The following is a 20,797-nucleotide window of genomic DNA, read 5'->3' as shown; positions in this document are numbered from 1 at the left end:
CCAGACAGGAATGCTCCCTTGAGGAGGGTGGGCAGTAGAGGTGATAGGGCGAGGTAGCAATCCTCTCGTCCCTGGCTGAGCATGACAAGAGGTGCTGCGGCCCTGGGGTTGTGTGGAAGGCTCCCCCTCCAGTGGTGGAGAGAAAGGTCCTTCAAACCTGTCCAGTGATTGATTCACAGGTTGGGCTGGGCCTATAGGGCTGGGCCTGGGGGCAGCTCTTTGGCAGTCGTGGTGGCCCCAAAACAAATATCCTGGAGAAAGAGCCAAGGCTCCCGAAGGCAGCCCAGAGAGCACGTGGGCTGGTGTTCCCAGCCCCCCACCTGGTGTTCCCAGCCCCGCACCTCCGGCCCCTGCCAACTGGTGGGGGTGGTGAGCTCACCTGCTTTGCTTTTCTGCCTCTCCAGCTCCCCAGTCCCATCCTCGCCATGGCTCCGGGAGAGAAGATCAAAGCCAAAATCAAGAAGAACCTGCCCGTGAGGGGCCCTCAGGCGCCCACCATCAAGGAGCTGATGCACTGGTACTGCCTCAACACCAACACGCATGGCTGCCGCCGCATCGTGGTGTCCCGCGGCCGCCTGCGCCGCCTGCTCTGGATCGCGTTCACGCTGGCCGCCGTGGTCCTCATCATCTGGCAGTGCGCCCTCCTGATCTTCTCCTTCTACACCGTCTCTGTCTCCATTAAAGTCCACTTCCAGAAACTGGATTTTCCTGCTGTCACCATCTGCAACATCAACCCTTACAAGTAAGAGGCAGAGGCAGGGACCTGGCACACGAGTGCCCTCTTCAGATGCCTAAGCCCCCGCCTGCAAGAGACAGGCTCCCACCTGCACACGTGCTTTTTAGGCATTTGAATTAGTGGCCAACATTGGGAAACTGGTTCTAAATCTGTCCCCAGGTCTTTATCTCTCAGCTGCTTCTGAGGATGGACTAGTTGCTGGAGAAGAGGAGGGGGTGGAATGCAGGATAATTGTGCTTGGAGGTTGGGCATGGAATGAGCTAGAACCCCCACCACACACACACACACCATACCACAACACACACTAAACCAGCTTAGCCATTTCCCCTGATCTCTCCAAGTTCACACCCTCACTCTCCCTGGAATGTGAGCTTGAAGGTGACTCAGAAGTGACACCCAGGTGACTTGCATGGAAGCATCTTAGCTGCCCCAAACCCTTGTCTGCACAAACCCAGCCCCATTAATTGAGCTCACTGAGCCCTGAGCAGGCTCAACCCCTGGCTCTCTCCCTCTTGTCTGCCACGGGACCTGTTTTAAATGGGTCAACAGAGTCTGGGTCAACAGAGTCCTTCGGGATGGTTGTTGAAAACTGATTTCCAGGCTGATCAGAGCACTTGCCAGGGAAGGTGTGGGGATGGGGGCAGGGAAGAGCAGGGAGGCAGATTCTTTTATTTATTTATTGAAAACTGATTTCCAGGCTGATCAGAGCACTTGCCAGGGTGGGGGTGGGGGTAGGGAAGAGCAGGGAGGCAGATTCTTTTATTTGTTTGTTTGTTTGTTTGTTTGTATGAGCACTGGTTACAGTCAGAAGCGTGGGAGGGTGAGAGAATTCACCAGAGCGGGGAGCAGAGCAGGCAGAAGAACCGAAGTACACTGCTGAGGGGAGCAGCGGGCAGCAGGAGAGGTCTGCGCGCCATGTGGGACCCTCCTCCGGTGGCCAGGGAGCAGCCGGGGATCAAACCGGTGCTGCAGAGGCTGCGGGCAGCTTCGCAACCCAGCGCTCAACCGCTGCGCCACTGGGGAGGCCCGGGAGGCAGATTCTTAAAGGGCACTAATTGGTCCAGCATCACCAGCGAGTTGGTGGCAGAGCTCAAAATCAAAATCAGGTCTAGGACTCATCTTCCACTTCAGAGTCTTTCTTCTCTTTCTTCTTCCCTTCCTGCCTGCCTCCTTCTGTCTCTCTATCCATTCTGTCATCACTTACTCCGTGTCTACAAACTGTCAGTGTGTGAGGTTCTGGGGCATAGAACTGAAGAACCGCAACACAGTCTTTGTCTTAGTAGAGCTTCTGGTGTAGTGGAGGAGGAAAATTTTAACAAATTTAATTACACTTATAAAATTAGTAATAGTGAATTTTAATTACATGTAAATGAATATAACAAAAAAAGCTAGTTAGCTAGATGTAACTAATTCAGTGACTCGTCTCAATAACCCCATTTTACAGCTGGGAAAACTGAGACACAGAAAGGCTAAATGTCCAAGGTCACAGATCCAGAGCCAGGATGGGGAACTGGAACCCAGTCCATCTGGCTCTGGGTGTAGATACTCATTCGCTTGCCTGCACCCAGAGCAAGGGGGGTGAGGAGAGGAAAGATAAGAGGGAGACCAGGGCCAGGTAGTGCTATGAAAATGACAAGATGGTGTTATTGTGCTCCAGGCACCAGTGCCTGTCTCACCCTGCTGTGCTATGGGGGACTGTCGAGGTCAGAGCTGTGCTTCTTCCCTCCCTGCCCTGCTGGAGAGAGTCAGTGAGCCCGGGCAAGCATGCTGGGTGGAGACAGAGCCTGCCCCTGGTAGAGTCCTGGGTAGCAGTTATTTATTTGTCCTCACTGTGGCTGGTTTATGGGAGGCACCTGACAGTCACCACTCCAGAAATGCGGGTTGGGGCAAACTCATCAACACACCCCGAGAGCAAGCAGACATTGGTGGAGGCAGCGAAGCCACAGGAAGTCACACAAGGGTCATAGGCCTGTACCCATCTGCTCCAGCCAGCAGTCACTGGGGGTGAGATGAATCATGAAAGACCTGGTCTCCTCCCTGTGGGGGGCACACAGGGCTGACACACACTGTGGAAAGCAGGGAAGTGCCAGCACTTTGCCAGCGGGGTTCCTGATTTGCCAGCCTCTCCCTGATTGTTCCTTCCCACCTCGGTAGGTACAGCGCCGTGCGAGACCTTCTGGCTGACTTGGAACAGGAAACCAGGGCAGCCCTGAAGACTCTCTACGGCTTTTCAGAGGTCAAGTCTCGGAAACGCCGAGAGGCAGAGTCTGGAAGTTTGGCCTGGGAGGGCACCCAGCCCAAATTCCTCAACGTGGTCCCCCTGCTGCTCTTCAATCGGGCTGAGAGAGGCAAGGCCAGGGACTTTCTCACGGGACGGAAGCGGAAGGTCAGCCAGAGAGTCATCCACAAGGCGTCGGATGTCGTGCAGATGCACAAGTCCAAGCAGGTCGTGGGGTTCCAACTGGTGAGATGCTGGTCTTCACGGTTTGGCGCCGGGCCGGGCTAGGGGGAGTGGGTCCAGGGATACTTCTTGCCACTCGCCCCTCTTGCTAGAAGAAACACACCCTGTTAAGGTAAGCGGGTTGCAAGCTACTGAAACCCACGGGGACAATCTCAAGCAGACAAAATTGTCTTAGAAGCAACCAGTTACTCATGGAGGCCTCTTTTTTTTTTTTTTCTTCAATATTTATTTTCTTTTCTTACATCATTGTTCTCCCCTCAGGTGTAGCCCAGTGGTTCTCCCACCACCAGAGCACCCAAGAACTGTCCCCCAGTCCCTTGTTCTCTTGCCCACCCCACTTTTTGACCCCTCTTGTATCCCCTCCCTTGCTGTTTGCCTCAAATCTAGGCTCAGTTTGCAAGTTTTGTCTTTTCTTGACTTTGTCTGATTTCCCTGTAAGTGAAACCATTTGATATTTTTCTTTTTTCTTTGACTTATTTCCCTTAGCCTAATCCCTTCCAGCTCCCATCCACAGAGTCCTCGTCAAGGACAGAAGTGAGGGGAAATCTGGGGATTGTGTTGGCAAGATGATGGAGTCATTTAGACCTGCTGCTGGGTTAAATAAGCTTCAGCTCTTTCAGTTCTTTTGTTGATCCAGTCATGAAGATGGCTGCAGATTCCATCCTGTGGCTTTCTGATAGCTCACAAAGGGCGCTGCATCTTAATGGACAGTTTCACCAGACTGTATCCAAAGGGGGAAATCCCAGCAAAGTGAAATTGGGGTGCAGACAGCCTCAGAAGAAAATAGCTCATAAACAGCAGACACACCCAGTGTTCCCTGCAGTATGTCCCTTGGTGAGGTGCTAGAGCCCAACTCCTCATCTCTCCTTCTTAGTCGCCTGTGAGGGACTCTGAAGAAGTAACCACTCACTAAAAGTGAAGTCAATTACCTTCCTAGGCAAGCTCAATCTGCAGCTCCTCTCCACATCTGGCCACTTTTGTAGGATGAGAACCACTTCTACATCTTATACCTTAATTGCTGATTATGATAGCTCACAGCTCCAATCACAAATTCTGAAAAAATGACCCTTTCTCTTGGCATGGAGACTTTTCAAAGTTTTCTTGGGTCCTTTCACAAGATAACCACAGGTTCTCCTTGACTCCAAAATCAGTCTTTTGATGTCTACCTTTTAAGAGTGCTTCCAAGTCCTGTGTGATAAGAACATCGAGATTCACCATAGTTTCCCTACAGAGCTCTCATTATAAAGTGATAGGTTGAGAAGGATGGCATTTTTGTCAGCATTTTGTAGGTGGAACCATGGAGACAGAATGTCTTACTCAAGATCCTGCAGAGAAGCAGGATCAAAGTCTTCATCAGAATTGAGTTCTCTAGACCACGGACCCGGTGGGAAACAGCGAGGGTTAGGCAGGAATGCCATAGCAGCCCTTAGCCAGAGCTGGTTGTCTGCGGACCTGATAAGCTGGCTTTGCTTCTCACCTGGTGAGCCGGAGTGGGGAATCATGAGAGTGGGGTTCTGTGGCCTTCCTTACTCAGCCCTTTCTTAGCCTTTGGCTTGAGGGTGAGGTCTCCTAGTCCCCAGAAGTGAGAGGGAACAAATCCAACCCCAGATATTCTTCCTCTTCCTTTGAGTATCTGCTCTCTAGAGTCTCAGCTCCCCACCCTCGCAGTCCTGAGGACAATGGCAGAGCTGATGGCTCAGTGCAGTGTCTCCTCTTTTCAGTGTCCAAATGATACATCAGACTGTGCCCTCTACACCTTCAGCTCGGGGATCAATGCCATCCAGGAGTGGTACAAGCTGCATTACATGAACATCATGGCGCAGGTGCCCTTGGAGAAGAAAATCAACATGAGCTACTCTGCCGAGGAGCTGGTGGTCACCTGCTTCTTTGATGGGGCATCCTGCGATGCCAGGTCAGGAGAAGAAGGCTTTTCTCACAGGTCCAAGGACCCATGGCTCTGAGTGCTGGCCCCTTGCATGCCCCTGTAGCTCAGCTATAGGTCTTGGGAACAAAAGGTGTTCTTTTCTGACACTGACCTTTGAGAAGCAGCTGCACAGGAGGTAGGCTGTAGGGTTGGTGAGGATGGTGTTGATGGTACAGAGTTGAAACATCCTTAAACTTACCCTTAAACTCATATCCCTGGTGGTGAACAGACAGTGATGGGACATCCTCGGGGCTCCTGCTAGTCTGCAGGGTTTACTTCATTCCTTTTAAGTACCGGCGCTCTCTAATCTTTTTGTACGTTAGTAAATACTGGACCTTGTGAAAAATGAATGACCGGGGCAAATCTGATAAGATTCCTTCTCTGAGGACCATTTCCTGGGGCTGGAAATCAGGATGGAAAGATGTCAAGTAAGAAATTCAAGAGTAGAGGGGTTTGGGACAGATGTATTGGCACAAGGAATGCAGGTCCAGATAGAAACAGGTGAGAGGATTAAGAGGAAGGAAGAAAGTAGAGCCTGGTTCTACATCAGCATGTGCCAACCTGAATGAGGGGCCTTGTTTGTCATTTATCAGAGAAAAGATTGAGACAGTGAGTCATGTCAGTCATCCATTGTCCACAAAGAGCCCTGGCCCCGTTAGCACTACCTATCCTGACTTCAGCTCAGGGGTGCGAGAGGAGTTCTCATCACAGCCCTTTCTGACTCACGTTCTTCCTCCACAGGAACTTCACACTCTTCCACCATCCAATGTATGGAAATTGCTACACGTTCAATAACAGAGAAAACGAGACTCTCAGCACCTCCATGGGGGGCAGTGAATATGGTAAGACATCTGTTTGAGGGGACAGCTGGGCATGTTTGATCCTTCCAGAGTCACAGGATCGCTCTACCTGGGCAGAACCAGGGGTAGACTTTCCTTTTGCCGTGTTTCCATGGGTACCATATTGCTTCCTTCCTTATTTGCTGATGGTCTGTTTTCCTTCTTGATGCGTCCTCCTTACTTGAGAGCACAGGACATGGCTACACTTTCTTCTCCTGAGAAACCACTCTGGTTTAAGCTGGTCGCTAGAGTGAGTAATGTTGGCCATGGCTTCCAGATGGGTTAAACCCAGATAAGCTGAACTGGAGATTAGGGCTGCAAACATCTTTATCTTGGTTGAGATAACAGGTTCAGGAGCCAGCTCTGCCACTTGATGTGACCCTGTGCACGTTACTGCGCTTCATCTCTAAAGTGGGAATAACAATGGTATCTCTGCTAGGTTGTTGCAAGGGACTTAAAAATAGTAAAGCACTTAGAATAAGGCCTGACCCACGCTATTCATCAACTTGGGTCTCCATAACAAAATAACACAGGAGAGTGGTTTACAACCCAGACATGGAATTTCTCACCGTGCTGGAGGCTGGAAGTCCATGATCAAGGTGTGGCGGAGTCAGTTTCTGGCTAGGCCACTCTTCCTGACTTGCAGTCAGTCAGCTTCTCTCTGTGACCTCACATAGCCTATCCTGTGTGTGGGAGAGAGAGAGAGAAAGAGAAAGAGATAAAAACCCAGTCTCCCAACACAGTCACTTTGGAAGTTAAGGTTTCAACATATGAATTTGGGGAGGGGGGTATATCTGAGTCCATAATACATATCATATACACATATATACATATATATACACATTATATATATATATACACATTATATATATATACACCATATGCATACAGTATATGTTACGTATGTATGTAATATAAACACACTAAGCAGACATGCAAGTTGTGGTTATTAAGCTAGCGAGGCTGAGATTCTACCACTGCTACTCCTACGACCACCACCACTAATACCGTGACTCCCTCAAATACTATTATTACTACTATGGGTTTTGTAGGGAAGCAGGAACTCAAGGCTGACCTAGCTAACCCACAAAAGGAATTTTGGAAAGGTCCCAGGCAAACTGAACATAATTTAATATACCGATTTAATACGCTCACAAGGAAAGACAGGGCCTGTCGTGGAAGGCCACGCCTGGGCCCCTCGTCTTTGTCACCCTGTAGCCTCTGTTCCTACCGAGTCTGCAAGAAACCATAATTCAGGGCACACGCTTCCTTGGAAGAACTAGTCCGGCAACTGGGAGCAAAGAGTTGCATAGTCCTGGTTCTGCTATCTGAGCTGTGTGACCTTGAACAAGGCGAGGAACTCACGCTGTAGAAACAGACCAGTGCACCTGCAGCCTATTGAGGGAGGGGAGAATGAGGTGAGGAAGGAGGGTGCAGGCAGGTTCTCCCTGGGTGGCACAGCAGTGAGGTTTGTGCATTTTATTCCATGGCATCCCATGCAGCCCATGGATGCCACTGAAGGGTTTCAGAAGGGAGTGACCTCATCTGATCTCTGATTTCCAAGGTAGTCCATGGGGGCAAGACCCAGAGCAGGGGGAGACATTAGACCAGCGATCAGACACCCCATTTGTGCTTCGTCTCTCCCTAAGGGTTCAAACCTCACCAGCGCTGCATGTCCCTTGGGATGCTCCCCAGAAGAACTCCCCATCTCAAAGCACCACGTGGAGATGTACATCTCAGGCAGCATAGCCATTCCTTATGGTCAGCAGAGCTGGCACTGGTTTTGAGCCCTTATTTTGTGCTGAGTCCCAGGCACATGGCAGTGAGCTGGGCAGGCATAACTCTCATTGGAGAGTTTCATGTGTACCCCATGAAGAGTCTCATGCCAATTTTCACTCATTGGAAATGTCTTGAGGTTCGCAAAGCTGCGGGAGAGGTAGGCTACCCCCAGGAAATGTTTCCCTAAGCCCTCACCCACAGCAGGCTGCCTTGTCCTCACAGGGCTGCAGGTCATCCTGTACATAAATGAAGAGGAATACAACCCCTTCCTCGTGTCGTCCAGCGGAGCTAAGATTATCGTCCATCAGCAGGGTGAATATCCCTTCATTGAGGACGTGGGGACAGAGATTGAGACTGCGATGGCCACCTCCATAGGGATGCATCTGGTAAGAGGACATTCTCATTTCTGCAGGCGGGTGAGGAGGACACGTTGTATTCACAGATAAACAATCTGGTGCAGCTTATGGAAAAGGGTGTTGGTTTCAAAAGGTCCCGTATCTCCAGTGGTCATTCCAATGCCTCTGTCCCTTCTGTGTGGATGAAGTAGGACAGGATGCCATATTGGGAAGGAATTTAGGGAACATTCCTTGCTGGAGCCTATAAGAAACCTGTGCAGGCCTGAGACTATTGTCAGTAATGGAAATAGAGCAGATTAACACCTTCTTCCTGGGCCACCCAAAAACCTATGGGACATGCAGTCCACAATTTAGAGGCAAATGGAGTCACCGGGTCATCAAAGCTCTAGTGAGCCCATCACACTCCCATCGGGTTCACCTCATTTAACAACAAGTCTCTTGTGCCTCATCTTTGACCTTCTCTGACCTTCTTGGGAGCTGAGAACACTCAGACCTATCAGTGGAAGAACATCTGGGCTGCAGACGCCAATCCCAGTGAGAACAGAGGGCAGGGTGAGGAATGAGTTCTGATGTCCCTGATCACCCCACCGCAGTTCTGTGGTTTGTAGATCTGGGGTCTTTCTCTCTCATAGAATGAAAATCAAGAACTTGTAAGAGAGACTATTGGCACAGAATATTAAACCCAAACCACACCAAGAAGCATACCAGGCAGATGCCTCTTCCTTCCATCCCTGGCCTCCATCTTCTCCACCCTCTGTTGCTGTCACCTCTGTGTCTTGGCAGGGGTGTCATAGTCTTCTAGAAGCATAAGCCTTTCTCCTTCAGTGCAAAACCAAAATGCTGTTCTTCCCCATTTTTTGCTCAATCTATAACTAAGAAATAGTTCCTTATCAATCCATATAGATCTGCCTCGTTCTTAACTCATTGAAAATGTCATCAACTATCCATTGTGTGGATAAGTTATTGATGAAAAATTCCCTGTCGATAGACATTAAGTCATTTCCAGGCATGACTGGAAGCCACAGTGCAATGTGACTGCTTCCTAGAAGGAAGCCAAACAGTGTGTGTCCTTGACAAAATACCCTCCGTGAGGTGGTAGCCATGTGCAGCCTCAGCACTGCATGAGAGTAGCTGTTCTCCACACTCTCACCAACACAGGTATCACCCAGCTTTTATTTTATTTTTATTTTTTTTAAAGATTTATTTATTTATTTATACAAGCACTGGGTACAGTCAGAAGCGTGGGAGGGTGAGAGAATTCACCAGAGCCAGAGCGGGGAGCAGAACAGGCAGAGTGACGAAGTACACTGCTGAGGGGAGCAGCGGGCGGCAGGAGAGGTCTGCGCGCCATGTGGGACCCTCGTTCGGCAGCCAGGGATCGAACTGGTGCTGCAGAGGCTGCGGGCAGCTTCGCAGCCCAGCGCTCAACCACTGCGCCACCGGGGAGGCCCATATCACCCAGCTTTTAATCTTTGCTGATCTCCAAAAGAAAAATAGTGTTTACTATAACTTAAGTTGGCAGCCCTCCTCAGCGGCATTTTCCCACCTGCTTGTAGGGGGGAAAAAAATCTCCTTGTGGACTGTCTGGGTGCAGCTTTGTCCAAAATTAATGTCCCAAATTAAACATCATGGCCTTCATCCTTACAAATGTGTCCTCTAGAGCAGTGGTTTGAAAACCTGGTTGATGATCAGACTCAGGCCTACTGAATCAGAATCACTGAGAGAAGAGTCCACGGATCTGGGCTTTTACCTGATTCCAGTGGATATTCTAAGGGACAGCAAACTCGGAGACTTCACCTTTAGAATGTGAATCTGAATGAGAGGAGAGGGCTTGTCTTTCAAGTGAAAGTGAAGCTAGGATGACACAAAATGTCTCGCACAGCCATGTGATGGCTTCATATTGGGTCATAAAGTGGGCATTGGGGATTGCACAGCCACCCACATTCAGAAAGCGTTTTCTGAGCCCTTCCGGGGTGCTAGACATGAGGACGACATCCACGTGGAAGACACTGTCCCTGACCTGTTGGGACCTAGAGTCCAGCAGAGAGGGTAACAAACAAACAAACAAACAAACAAAATCACACAGATTCTAATTGCTATAAGTGCTGAGGAAGCAAAATGCAGGGTGCCCAGAGCATATCCTGGAGTGTCTGACCTAGGGCACTTTTTTTTAATGGGGAAAGGGAGGAGTTCAAGAAATGCTTTCCTGGGGATGTGATATTTAAGTTTAGACTTCAGAAATGAGGAACTAGAATGATGGTGCTCTGGAGGAAATCTGTGGGTTCAGTTTCTCATGGTGTCCCAATAAAGGCAGCCCTGGGCAGGTCAAACCACCAGGATTGCTGTCTGGGAGCCCAGGTATCCCCTGAGGGCTTGTTGTTCAGGGACTTTGTCCCAATGTTGGGAGTTTGCTCCAAAATGAGCAGCATTGTGTACCAGCGTAGGCTGTGTGGGTGCTGACTACCCAAGAAAAAAATTTTATGTCCCAACCTGCCCAAACCATGGCTTGACAAGACTGTAGGGCCTCCCTGCAGGAGCTGGGACATTGATTCCTCAGCTGGTTGCAAAACTCCCAGATTAGAATAGTGAACATTTTGATCCAGCATTTCCCATGTGGTTTTGTCTGCCTCCTGAAGAAGGAGCTGGAATTTGTAGCACTTTCATACCACATCCTTTTGCCCCTTCTTTCCTTCTGCCCCTCACGGTGTCTACAAACTTGCATGAGTTATAAGCTTGGAAAAGCACAAAAACTTAAAAGTTGAGCCCTCTGATTTCCTTCTCTGAACTTAGAAATACCCATCACATTGTTAAGCAAATATTTTCTTTCCAAATGGTGGATAAACAAAGACATGGGTGGGTTTTCTGCTACACCTAATTTAAGATGTACAAAATTAAGGCCACAGAACAGGGTCAGTCAGCTCTAGTTTTGATTTATGAGCATTCAGAACAACAAAAAACAGGGATTACTAAGAGGTCAGCAGGGGGTCACTAAGAATAAGTCCAAACAAGCTAGACTTCCTTCCTTTCTTATTTATTTATATTTTTTTGATAGGAGTGTTAGGTTGGTAGACTTAGTCCATTGGGTAGGCAGTTTGGTTACCAAATCTTTCTTCATTCATTGAAGAACATTGTGTGTCCAAAGCACAGGATATTCTGAGATGAATACAGTAGAGCCCCTTACTTTTAAAAAGAGATCTTACTTTTAAAGATCTTACTTTTAAAAAGAGAAAACAATACACTTTTGCAATATAGTTCCCACCTCTGTGAGGACAGAGACCTGTCTATCTTGTTCCCAACCTTAGTTGTTAGAACATAGTAGATATTCAATAAATTGTTGGCTAGATGGGAGTATGAATGGATGGGTGGGTGGGTGGATGGTGAGGGTGGATGGGTAGCTGTCAATGGAAGCCCAGACAGAAGCTGTCAGAGAAGGTTTTGTACACGATGGGTTTCTGAAGGACAAGTGTCAAACAAATAATGTCAGAAAGAGCTAGTCCAGCAAAGGGCATAACAATTACAAAGGGACTGCAGAAAAGATTTCAAGCCATGTAGAGAAACTTTTTGAAAAACCACTTTGGTTGAAGTGAAATCAATATACTGGAAGGCGCACATTCAAAGTAATTCTAGAAGAAAATGAAGACCTGGGCTGAGGCGACAGCTCCAGAGATGGGCACAGTGAATAGTTTGAGAAAGACTACAGGATGCAAGCAACAGGGCTTGACAACTTAGGTCAGTGAGAAAGGGAAGTTGGATTGATATTTAGTTCTGGGTTAGGCAGTAGATGGAGGTGCCAGGCTCAGAACTAGGAAATATAAGAGAAGGGGAAAGTTTGGGGCAGAAGATGACCGCTTCAGTTTAAGACATCCCCAAGTTGTTGTGCATTTGGGAAATCAAGGTAAAAATACCCAGTAAGTAGATGCTATGAACCTGGAGCTCAGAAGAAAATCATGTTGGCAGGTGGCTGGAGGGAGGCGGCATCTAGTGTAATCCTAGACTTGGAAATGCCATCACCCAAGACATAGTGAAATATTCTAGGACTGAGTAGAAAGAAAATGCAGTTAGAGAGTCAGAGACAAAGGAGCAGAAACCGGAAAGAGAAAATTAAATCAAGAAAGGGCGTTCGAGGAAGGTGCAAACCCAGTGCAGTGGGGAGGTCAAGCAACACAAAGTGCGAGAGGTGCTCTCGGGGTTTGGCCGCCACGAGGTCACTGGCGTTCTTTGCCAGAGCAGTTGTCAGTGGGAGAAGCGGAACAGAAACCGAAGCACAATGGGTTGGATCGTGAACCAGAGAGAGGAAGCAGGCAAGAGCGGACAACTCCCCCCGGGTGTGTGTGTGTGTGTGTGTGTGTGTGTGTGTGTGTGTGGAGAGGGGCAGACTTCACAGCCACGGCCAGCCTGGACTGGGCATGCTTCACCCCTTCTCACGAGCATGTGACAGGGATTACGTGCAGAGGCTCTGGGGCCAGACCAAGGATTCAACACCCATCTTTGTACTTTGGTTGCATAATCTGTAACCTCTGTAAAATGGGGATAATGATTCCATCTGTGAGAAGCACTAGCGTGGCACCCACGCAAAATATTGGTCGTTGCAATACATTTTTAAAGAAAAGAGACATAAAGGGAAGGAAACTGAAGTTGAAGCAAAAGGAGGTGTTCAGGAAGGGCTTTCTTCTGCGACACCCTCCTGACAAGTGAGGCTTGGATTTCTTCCATACGTGATGCGAAAGTCCTTGTCATCTACCAATATCTCCCCAGGTTATACTTTCCCTTTCATTTTCTTTATGCTGCCATTTCTCATGCAGAAACATGGATGTTTACATAGTCAAAATCTTTGTTTTCCTCTTTAGTCATTATGTTTATTGAGGATTTTCCCTCCCTCAGATCAAATATTGAGCTGGATTTTCTTCCAGTTATTTTATCATTTCATCCTTTCATGTGCTACATTTTTTTTTTTTTACTGCAGGCTGTGGAGATGGAATTTATTACTTCCTCCAAGTGTTAACAAATAGTTCTGTGTTCATAGATGGAGTAATTCTTTTTCTCGTCATTGATTAGAAGCCTATATTTTATCTTACCTAATACCTTTTTATAACGCGTGCAGTATAAAAACAGAACAAAAGAGAAAGAAAGAGTTAAACCATGCATGATACCATCTAGGCCTCGTCTTGCCATCTGGCTTTTTTCCTAAGCACAGTTCATACCTTAGAGAGGTGAGTTCAGAGCTTCTGGGCAACTTCCCCCTTCCCCATACACATACACACGCTCATATAAGCACGTATGCACACACACACACACACACACATTCACATATACATTCTCTTTTTTGTGCCTCTAGGGAGCAAGACAGAAGACAAATGTTTCCCACCCTCCACAGATGAGCATTCTGGAAAGCTGACAGTGGAGGTGGGGGAGAGAAAGAGGAAAAAAGAAGGGAGCAGAGAGGGAAGAAAGGCCAGAGAAAGAGATCTGTCTAGTTCACCCAGTTGAGACTTTGAGAAGCTGCAGACCTCTGTCCCCCTCAAAAAAAGGCCATCTGTCTCACCTGCCCTACCCCTAGCTGCTTCAGGAAGCAATGCGAATAACCCAGAAGCTCTGAGTTCGATAAGTATCGTTAAGAGTAAAGGGCCATTGAATACTCAAAAAGCAGAAAAAGCAAAGCAATTTCTCACAATCAGTTTCCTGGAAGTGGCCCATGGGCTGGTTCTCGATGTAGAAGGAGCCCCGGCCACCTCTGCCAGCTGCACACGGTTTATCCAAATGGCCAGTCCCTCCCACCTACATGCCAGGGCAGGTAGAGCCTGTAGCTGATACCTGGGCTCTGGGGACAGCTCAGCCAGACCTGGGGACTCAAAGGAGCCCAGGGACCCTGCTGCTTGGAATGGCTTACAGAGTGGCACTGAACTGGGGTGCCCTCGAGGGAAGGCACTGCTCAGACTCTCTGTGCCCCAGTGCCCAGCCCAGCCCTGGCGTGTGCTAGAAACTCTGTTTGCTACCCAGCTATTAGAGGGATGACATCTGTTTATTCTGTGCCGAGATGGCTCTCTTTTTATTGTTAATGGGGAGGGCAGTCCGCCAGGCAAGGTGAATATGTCCGTCTGTCTGGGATGCGGCGGGTGATCTGTTAGAGTGGGTGCCCTCGCTGGAAGAGAGGCGCACACCTGCCCACTGCTTTCCTCTTTGTTTGCTTCTGCTGTTTAAATATTTTTAAATGAACGCCCGTCAATTACCTGGAGGTACTTGCAGTTAATTGAGGGAGGCTAATGGGTCAGCAGATGAATTACAGTATAAACAGAAAGGGATTACAGCCACTTGACATGTCTGCAGTTTCTACCTGCTTGGAAATTCTTGATTCCTTTCTTGCTCCCAACTGTCTTTCTCTCTGTCCAGCCACTCGTCAAAGAAAAGAGGATTTTCTTCCCTCCCACAAACCTGCCAACCATTTCGCCTGTACCCCACACTCCAGACAAAACTGTGCCCCCCGCCCCCTGGAGCCTCGCCATAAGCTGGTCTTGATTGGATATTTTATCTGTCATCGATCCACCTCCCACTCCTTCCATGTTCTTCTTTGTCTTGTTTATTCACAGTGACAAATATTCAGCTGGAGCCAAAGTTAGCGAACCATATCGAAATGTAATTTCAGAAAGGTTTTGAACCACAAGTTATGAGGGCCCTACATCTGCTGAGCTGGGCTTCCTTCTGTCCTGTTGGGCATTCTGTTGCCCTCTCGAGGAAAGGCAGTGTCTTCCAAGTCAAACCCTGGGGCAGAAGATAAGAGGATCCCCAACTGGGAGGATCCAGAGCCCCCCAGAGAGCACAGTCACTGCCTGTCTTCCCAACCCCCCTGCGTCCTCCCTGGGGATTCTCCCACAGCTCCCACCATTCTGAAAGCCAAATGCACGCTCCTCAGCACAGCATAGGACACCCACTTGATCTGACCTTGACCTTCCTCTTCCACGTCATCACTAATGACTTCTCTCCCATTTGCCATGGTCCAGCCACACCCTGACCCTCTCCCAGGGTGCTTGGCTTCTCCCACTGCTCCATCCTCTTCCTCCATTTCTTTGGCAAGGCCAGCCCTTTCTGGCCATTTCACATTGAGCCCCCCGTGTCCCTTTCTCAGAGACCTCCCCCCAAACGATCCTCTTGGAAAGACTCCCCTCTACCCACCCCTCCAACCTCTCTCTCCAGTTTCTTGTTGGTTGATTGATTTGCTGGTTCCCCCACCAGAATGGAAGCCCCACGAGAGCAGGGAACTTGTCTATTTTGATCATTGTTGACTCCGTGGTGGCTCAACCAGGAGAGGCCAGGCACCGGGCAGGTGCTCAATAAGTATCTGTGAGTGATTTACTAGGCGAGCGGGGGTTCATGACTAGCCAGGGCTGCTAGCAAAGCAGCCGCTCTGGGCCGGGGGAGAGAGGGCTGAGCCTGCGCTGCTCTCATTGCAGACTGAGTCCTTCAAGCTGAGCGAGCCGTACAGCCAGTGCACGGAGGACGGGAGCGATGTGCCAGTCAAGAACATCTACAAGACTGCCTACTCCCTGCAGGTATGGTTGGAGGGGGCACCCAGCCCAGTTGTGGCCTGGCCCCAGGAGACCAAGCTGTATGTGGAGGCAGGGGTGTGTCTGAGACCAGGAACTCAGTGAGAATCCTTGGGGTTCATCCAAAGACCTCAAGAACCGATATGCCAGCTGGTTCCAGTCCTCTTTACTCCGTCTGTAACCAGAGCTTAATTGATTCATTGCGTGGAACACAATGTACAGCTGAGACAAGCCTGTTTCCTAAGTGGGGCTCGGTGAGCGAGGGACAGGAGTGGAGCCGTCTGGGAGGGGTGTTGGCTTCGAGGTCAAGGGCGTCCAGATCCATGTGCACCCCTCCCCCTGCTCTCTCCCTTGCTGATGGCCTTGGGCAAGTTGTGTCAGCCCCCACAGGCACAGGGGGATGTGGTGTTGGCTCCGGGCTGCTAGGGGTCCCCTCCAGGCTGCACACCTGGGCTGGATGATGTTAAAATGTCAGGGAATTGCACAAGAAAACTCAGATTTCCAGCTTGTCTTGAGAAATGAGAGGTGACCGTGTCGGGTCCATGTTCCTGCAGGAAAAATGGGGGTGGAATTGGCCCCATTCACAACGGGAGTATTATCAGGATCCCCACGGTCCCCACTATTCCCTAGTGTATTACTCACCTCTCTGGCCCCAGTAGGCATTTGAATTTGTCTCCTTTGCACGCAGTCATCCTGTCTCACGTTCTGGGAGTCTGCCAGCCAAACGAAAGGGCCAGGCTCCCCTCTGCTGAGTCCTCCAGCTTACATCAGAGCTGAGCTGAGAGGTGGTGGAGACACCGAGTAAAAAGAGACCATTAGTCAGAGACCATCTACTTGTAAGAAATAGAAATAGAATCAAACTGACTTAAAAAAAAAAAAAAAGTCAACTCCTGCATAATTTTTAGTGAGAGGCTATCAGGTACAAACACTTTATATACTATTTCTTCTCACAACAACCTCATGAAGTAAGTATTAGTATACTGATTTCAAAGAAACCAAAGTATCAGAGATGTTAAGAAACTTGCCTGAGGTCACACAGCTGAGAGGTAGAAAAGCTTGGATTTGAACCCAAGCAGCCAGAATTTAGAGTTCCTGTCATTAGCTTTTGTGTTGTAAGCTTCATGCAGCTTGTGGCAGTTTATGGTCCCCAAGGACTTTGTGTGCAGGGCATGAACCTGAGAACTGGAAAGTCGAGAACTGTTTGTTTCTCTGCTTCTTGGCGTCTCCTCTAGCTCTCCCAGCTCTGCCTGGTCTCCACATCTCAGTTAGTCTAAATTCTCAATAAATGTTCTAGTCTAGTCCCTTTGGAGTGATGGGCCACTCCTGGCCCAGTTGGAAATGGCATAAAAAGCCGATTTATGTGGTCGTTCAAGGAGCAGGGAGGATAACCTCCCTTCTTGCTGACAGTGTGGAGGGGGAGGTCTCTGGTACCCAGATGCAAAGTGATTTCTTGGTCTCTTTCAGATCTGCCTTCACTCATGCTTCCAGACAAAGATGGTGGAGAAATGTGGGTGTGCCCAGTACAGCCAGCCTCTACCACCTGCAGCCAACTATTGCAACTACCAGCAGCACCCCAACTGGAGTAAGACCCATCCCTGGCCCTGCACACCCCCTGGAACCCAGAGCTCCTGGGTGCCTGCCAACTATAGCCTTTTGCCTGAGAGAGGTATTGGTAGAGAGATTAGCAAGAGTTTCACTTCTGTTGTCAAGCCTGGCTTAATTCCCAGTTAAGGATCAAATGCTACACTCCAGCCTGTGCTAAAAGCTTGATCACCCCAGTCAACTCCAGGAGGTAGGAAGAATGGCTGGGACCCTTTCATGGAACAGCTAACCGAGGCTCAGAAACATTCAGCAACTTGCCCAGGGTCACACAGCCTGGGAGTAGCAAAGCCAGCTCCAAACCAAAGGCTGCATCCCTACCTCACACCCTATGCCTCCACAGTATTCTGTCTCACGACATCCCAAAGCAGCATTTGTTTCCAGAGAACCATTGTTTGTAGAAAGCGGGAGAAGGAATTTAAAGACTAGGGGGGCACCCCTGGAGACCCCCAAGCAGGGCCCTGTCGCTGTGAGGTTCATAGTGCCCTCACTTTGCCCCTCAGTGTACTGCTACTACCAGCTGCACCAGGCATTTGTCCGGGAAGAGCTGGACTGCCAGACCATTTGCCGAGAGGCCTGCAGGTGAGCTGGTGGGAGGGATGTGACCAACAGGGCCAGGCTGGACCAGGCTGGGCCACCCATGCTCACTCTGCCCTTTTCCCCTTAGCTTTAAGGAGTGGACACTGACCACCAGCCTGGCGCAGTGGCCATCTACAGTTTCCGAGGTAAGTTGTTTGGCCCACTCTTCACCTGAGCCCGCAGCCTGGATCTTTGTTGATATCCTGGCTGTTCTGTCTGGCCCTGGAGGTGATCCATGGTCAGGGGGCTGGGGCAGGTAGGGGAGGGCAGAAGAGCTGGCCCTGGCCTCTCTGCACATCCCCAGGCCACCCCTTCTTTCTCCATCACAGAAATGGCTGCTGTCTGTTCTTACCTGGGACCAAGGCCAACAAATAAAGAAAAAGCTCAACAAGTAAGGTGACCCCTGCCCTGTTTCCCCTGCCCCTAGTGGCCCTAGGGCCCCCAGCCTCTGCATAGGCCTCCTCATTGCATGTCCTCTCCTTTTCATTCACTCATTTCTTTATCCAGCAAATATTTATTGAGCTCGTACTGTGAGTCAGATGCTGCTTGAGGCCTGGGGCTCTCAAACTTTGACCATGACCTAGAGCATGAAATTACTTTCTCCATCGGGGCCCAGTGAATATATCACTGAACTAAAGAGCCCCATGACCATGCATGGGACATTCAGGAGGCTCTCAGCCACGGCTCACTAGGCTAGCCAAACCATTTGCTCTCATCCACAACCGCTCACACCCATGCTCTGATCAATTTATGTCCATGTCAGTTGTTAAAACTTCTGAATAGCTCTGTGAAGACAATCTGATATTTTCTATTGTATTTCGGTTTGTAGAATGTACTGCTCAGGGCTTCATCGGTTTCATTTATTCATTCATTCACGGCTTCCTGATGACCAGATGAAATACTCCTCTGAGGCTTGAAGCTTCTAATCACACTTGAATTTCTCACATAGAAGTTCAATTTCATGGGATATTTTAGCAAAAATCAGCCAAGTCAAAGTTCAGGGACCTCAAAAGAGACAAAGGTGGGAGAGGACAGTAGAACAGCCATAGGAACTCACCCCCTGGCCATCCCCACCATCACAGCGCCCAGCACTGGCCTGGCCTCCAACATGGACTGAGTAGCCACGGTGTAAAGTGGAGGGAGAAGCAGGGGAATCCAGCAGACATAGTCCCTGCCCCCAAGATGCTTACAGTCCAGTAATAAACTTTAAGCAAACAATTACAACTGATTAAACCAAAGATTGCAAACTGGTGACTAACCCCTAGGCTAAAAGTAGCCCATTATCTCTAATTTTCCCCAAAAGATCAAAAGTTCCAGCAACAGCAAATCTCTATTCTCGCACAGTATACCAAACAGCCGAGCAAGAGCTGCCCGACTGGAATACACGTGAACTTTCCAACTTGCCACAGTTCTACCAGGAGGCAATTTCATGGTTAAGTGCATGGACTCTGAAGCCACATCTAGCTACATTTGAATAGTGACTCTGCCCATATGGGCTGTGTCGTCTTGGTTAATTTACTTAACGGGTGAATGGAGATGAGTAAAGCATCCCTACTTCAGAGGGGCATGAGAACTAGATGAGTTAATGCATATAAGGCTCTTGAGCGGTGCTTGACAATGCAGGACATGCCCAAAAAATGCTAGCGGCTATTATGGTTATTAATTATTTACATTATACCCAGCCTACCTTGCTCATTTACAATGCCTGTGTGACTCCTGTACTTATTTGAGGTTGTAATCAAATAATCACAAATCAAGGTTTAATGAAGAACAGGGTGCATGGGAGGATAGCTAGGTGGTCTGACTTGGTCTGGAGGTGGCTAAGTGGTTTTTGAGGGAATGAATGGCCTGTACAACCAGGCCCAGGCTGGGGTTCTGCTCCGGAGGGCAGAAAGAACCTCCCGGACTAGATTCTGAAACCCTGTCGAGTTTAAAGGCTGGGACATGCTGGGGGTGGGCGAGAGAGAGACAGCCATGCTGAAGGGCTGCTGTTCTGGGAGTCCCTGACTCACCTGCACCCTGCTTGTTGGAATTTCTGCAGAACAGACTTGGCCAAACTCTTGATATTCTACAAAGACCTGAACCAGAGATCCATCATGGAGAGCCCTGCCAACAGCGTGAGTGGCTTCCTTCTAGGACCTGTGCTGGGTCTATGAATATGCACATCTGCCTGGCCCCGGGGGAGCAGAGTCAGGTCCTGGGGATCAGCCAGAGTTAATAGGGCTGCCAGAGCGGGTGGCAGAAGAGGGGACAAAAAGTCTGTCTGCTTCTTCTTCCAAACCTGTTCAGGGCCAGGGCTAGCTGGTGACTCCCTTTGGAACTGGGGGTCCCTGACTGAGGTCAACCTGGACAGGCTGTCCCTCTTGATGGTGTGGCTTGGTCTCCCTTGCAGATTGAGATGCTTCTGTCCAACTTCGGTGGTCAGCTGGGCCTATGGATGAGCTGTTCCGTCGTCTGCGTCATTGAAATCATCGAGGTCTTCTTCATAGACTCCCTCTCCATCATTGCGCGCCGCCAGTGGCCGAAAGCCAAGGAGTGGTGGGCCCGGAGGCAGGCACCTTCTGGTCCTGAGGCCCCCCCTGGGCCCCAGGGCCAGGACAACGAGGCCCTGGATCTAGATGATGATCTACCCACTTTCACCTCTGCTTTGCGCCTGCCTCCAGCACCCGGGGCCCAGGTACCGGGCACACCACCCCCCAGATATAACACCTTACGCTTGGAGAGGGCCTTCTCCAGCCAGCTCACAGACACCCAAGTGCCAACCGAATCCTGAGGCAAATGGAGAGAAGAGATAGAATCGGGACTCCCAGCCACGGTCTGAGAATTGTGTCACCTGGACGCAGAGGGGGACCCTTTGCAGCACCTCCGGACTTTTCAGAGACATTGACAAAGTCAGCTTAGACAAGGTGGTGCCTGGGTATTGGGGGGTCCCTGAGAACCCTGCCCAGCAACACTCAAAGCCTTCCAAGAAGAGATAGACCCTGCG

At 49.5% G+C, this 20,797-nt stretch overlaps 1 protein-coding gene across 1 annotated transcript; it reads left to right on the top strand.

Annotated features, from left to right (window-relative positions):
* Positions 1-416: 416 nt before the first annotated feature.
* On the top strand, positions 417-20,584 carry SCNN1G (sodium channel epithelial 1 subunit gamma; the record flags this gene model as incomplete). The annotated part of the gene is made up of 12 exons (XM_084249368.1): positions 417-742; positions 2,891-3,200; positions 4,919-5,109; positions 5,863-5,963; positions 7,962-8,125; positions 15,541-15,639; positions 17,098-17,215; positions 17,736-17,814; positions 17,900-17,957; positions 18,141-18,202; positions 19,853-19,928; positions 20,204-20,584. The coding sequence occupies exons 1-12, from the start codon at positions 426-428 to the stop codon at positions 20,582-20,584; spliced, it is 1,956 nt and encodes a 651-aa protein (XP_084105494.1). The 5' UTR covers positions 417-425.
* Positions 20,585-20,797: the final 213 nt, after the last annotated feature.

The sequence above is a fragment of the Talpa europaea genome, assembly GCF_964194135.1.
Source record: "Talpa europaea genome assembly, chromosome: 12".
NCBI classification, from domain to species: domain Eukaryota; kingdom Metazoa; phylum Chordata; class Mammalia; order Eulipotyphla; family Talpidae; genus Talpa; species Talpa europaea.
This window is presented reverse-complemented; position numbering and strand designations above follow the sequence as displayed.